The following is a 2,351-nucleotide window of genomic DNA, read 5'->3' as shown; positions in this document are numbered from 1 at the left end:
CCTTACATACACTCTGGTTTGTTCGTTTGGAATATCACTGACGGATAATCATGACAGTTGTCTTCACTCTCCTTACATACACTCTGGGCTACACGTCACATTAATAAAAACAAAGTACCGAAAATCTATAAAACGGTTATATCGATTGCCGATATCATTTTATTTTCAAGCAAATTTTTTTTGAACAATGGATGACCAAGGCTGTCCACGCTGTAAAACAACGAAGTATCGGAATCCATCGCTTAAGTTAATGGTAAACGTTTGCGGTCATACATTGTGCGAAAGTTGTGTCGAGCTACTGTTTCTAAAAGGATCCGGCTCGTGTCCCGAGTGTAATGTAGCATTGCGTCGTAGCAACTTTCGAGTGCAACTGTTTGAGGATTCCAAAGTAGACAAAGAGATCCAAATTCGAAAAAGGATCTTAAAGGATTTCAACAAAAAAGAAGATGATTTTAACTCGCTGGATGAATTCAACAATTATTTGGAAATGATCGAGGAAATTGTGTTTAATTTGTGCAATAACATCGACATCATCAATACTAACAAGCGCATTGAACAGTACAAAAAAGAGAATCGGGATATAATTCTCAAGAATAAAACTAAACTTAGCAAGGATGAGCTTGAGCTGGAGCAGCTGATTGAAATTGAAAAAGAGGAGTCTGAGCAACGTAAGAAAGAGCTGACAATGATTGAACTAGAAATGCGTAAGCAAAAGGCAAAGAATAAAGAGGATTTGATTGATTCGTTGATGGCTAGTTATGACGATGCCAGCGCAATCGTGGATAAATTTGCACAGCGAGCTGAAAAGCAACAGCAATTTCCTCTACCGAAGCCGTTGGCTCCTCCGCCACCCAAACAAACTCATTTCTCTACCGGTATCAAGTTTCAGTCGCAGCATGGATTTCTTCCGGTACCAAAAGTTGAAGAAGGTCCCTGTTATACTTATCAGCCGCAAATATTCCCTAAGGAAGGACCAATTCCTCCGTCTATGGCCGATATTCAGAACAATGGTTACATAGCTTTTATAAGGTAATATGCTATATTGTTCTCTGTTAACAGTACTAATTACAAAAACCATTTTAGACCACAAACGTTAGCCGAGCAAGCAGGAGGATTCAATACACACATTTCATGCTTACGAGCAATCCAGGATGCTTTAGTTGGATTGTATCATGGCTGTTAGCATAGCTTGTTTATTTTGATTTCTGCATTAAAGCCCGCGGACGATATTATTGTTTATAAAAATATGAAAGACAAGCGATTTTTTAAATTTTTGTGTTCATATGCTTCAAATCGGTGGCTTCCAGTAAATTCGGTCAGAATCCTGGCTGGTTGGAAAGTCGTAAAATGAGTCGTAAGGCTGTTCGCAATGCTGATCTATTCTATATGGTATGTTCTATTTTACATCACCGACTAAAACAGATCGACCGCAATGCTGAGATGCAGTTCTATTCTACGAGTACTTTTTTGGATCAGATCTATGATAGGATCCGCCAGCTGACTTCTTATATTTTGCTAATCCCTGCTGAAAACGACACACCCCCACTCGACCAATGTTGCCAAAATATTTGTTTTGTTACAGTCGTGTCCAAAACTTAGTCTTTATATCCGTATTTAAATGATCATTACGGTTTTTTTCCATCGGAATATTTCCATGCTCTTCATTTTTGTAAGTTGCTTTCTGAGTCGAGCATTCACAAGATCAATCTTTTCTGTTAGTACGATTGTATACTATTCCCCCGAAAATCATTCCCCAGAAAGCCATTCCCCAGAATTCCACCCCCCGAATATCATCCCCCAGAATATACTATTCCCCAGAAAGTCATTTCCCAGAATGTACCATTCCCCAGAGTTCCATACCCCAGAATGCACCATCTCCCAGAAAGTCATTCCCCAGAAAAGTTTAACTTTTTTTTATTGATTTGATCTTTTCAAACGTACTACAGTCGTGATTCGCTGGTTGGACACTTTTTAACTGGACTGCTTTTTAATTGGACCTCCACTGGTCGGACCATTGTCCAACTAAAAAGCGTCTGAACATCAAAATCTCGTGTCAAATTTACTTTATAGGACAAATCGCAAAATACAGTACAGGTGTGTTTTTCAGTGCCATTTAACAACAACCATAGAAAGCGGTAGCCCCCTTCCTAGGATCCAAAAGAATGAAACAGTGTTATGTAAGTAAGGTTATTTGGCGAAATCAAAACTTTCTACATTACCTAAATCAAGGTACTGATGCATGATGCACGATGTTAAGCTGGTACGGATAAGCCGTCGAAACCGGCGGCTCCTCGCAAAAATGTCGTTGCACCAATTCGGCCAAAACACTAGCTACACCTTTTATACACGGT

The 2,351-nt window shown here is 39.3% G+C and overlaps 1 protein-coding gene across 1 annotated transcript; it reads left to right on the top strand.

Annotated features, from left to right (window-relative positions):
* Positions 1-69: 69 nt before the first annotated feature.
* LOC131682602 (CDK-activating kinase assembly factor MAT1) lies at positions 70-1,257 on the top strand. Its single transcript, XM_058964211.1, has 2 exons — positions 70-1,029; positions 1,084-1,257. The coding sequence occupies exons 1-2, from the start codon at positions 188-190 to the stop codon at positions 1,181-1,183; spliced, it is 942 nt and encodes a 313-aa protein (XP_058820194.1). The 5' UTR covers positions 70-187; the 3' UTR covers positions 1,184-1,257.
* Positions 1,258-2,351: the final 1,094 nt, after the last annotated feature.

Source organism: Topomyia yanbarensis, chromosome 2, assembly GCF_030247195.1.
Source record: "Topomyia yanbarensis strain Yona2022 chromosome 2, ASM3024719v1, whole genome shotgun sequence".
NCBI classification, from domain to species: Eukaryota; Metazoa; Arthropoda; class Insecta; order Diptera; family Culicidae; genus Topomyia; species Topomyia yanbarensis.
Note: the sequence above shows the minus strand (reverse complement) of the source record. Positions and strands in the feature narration are given on the sequence as shown.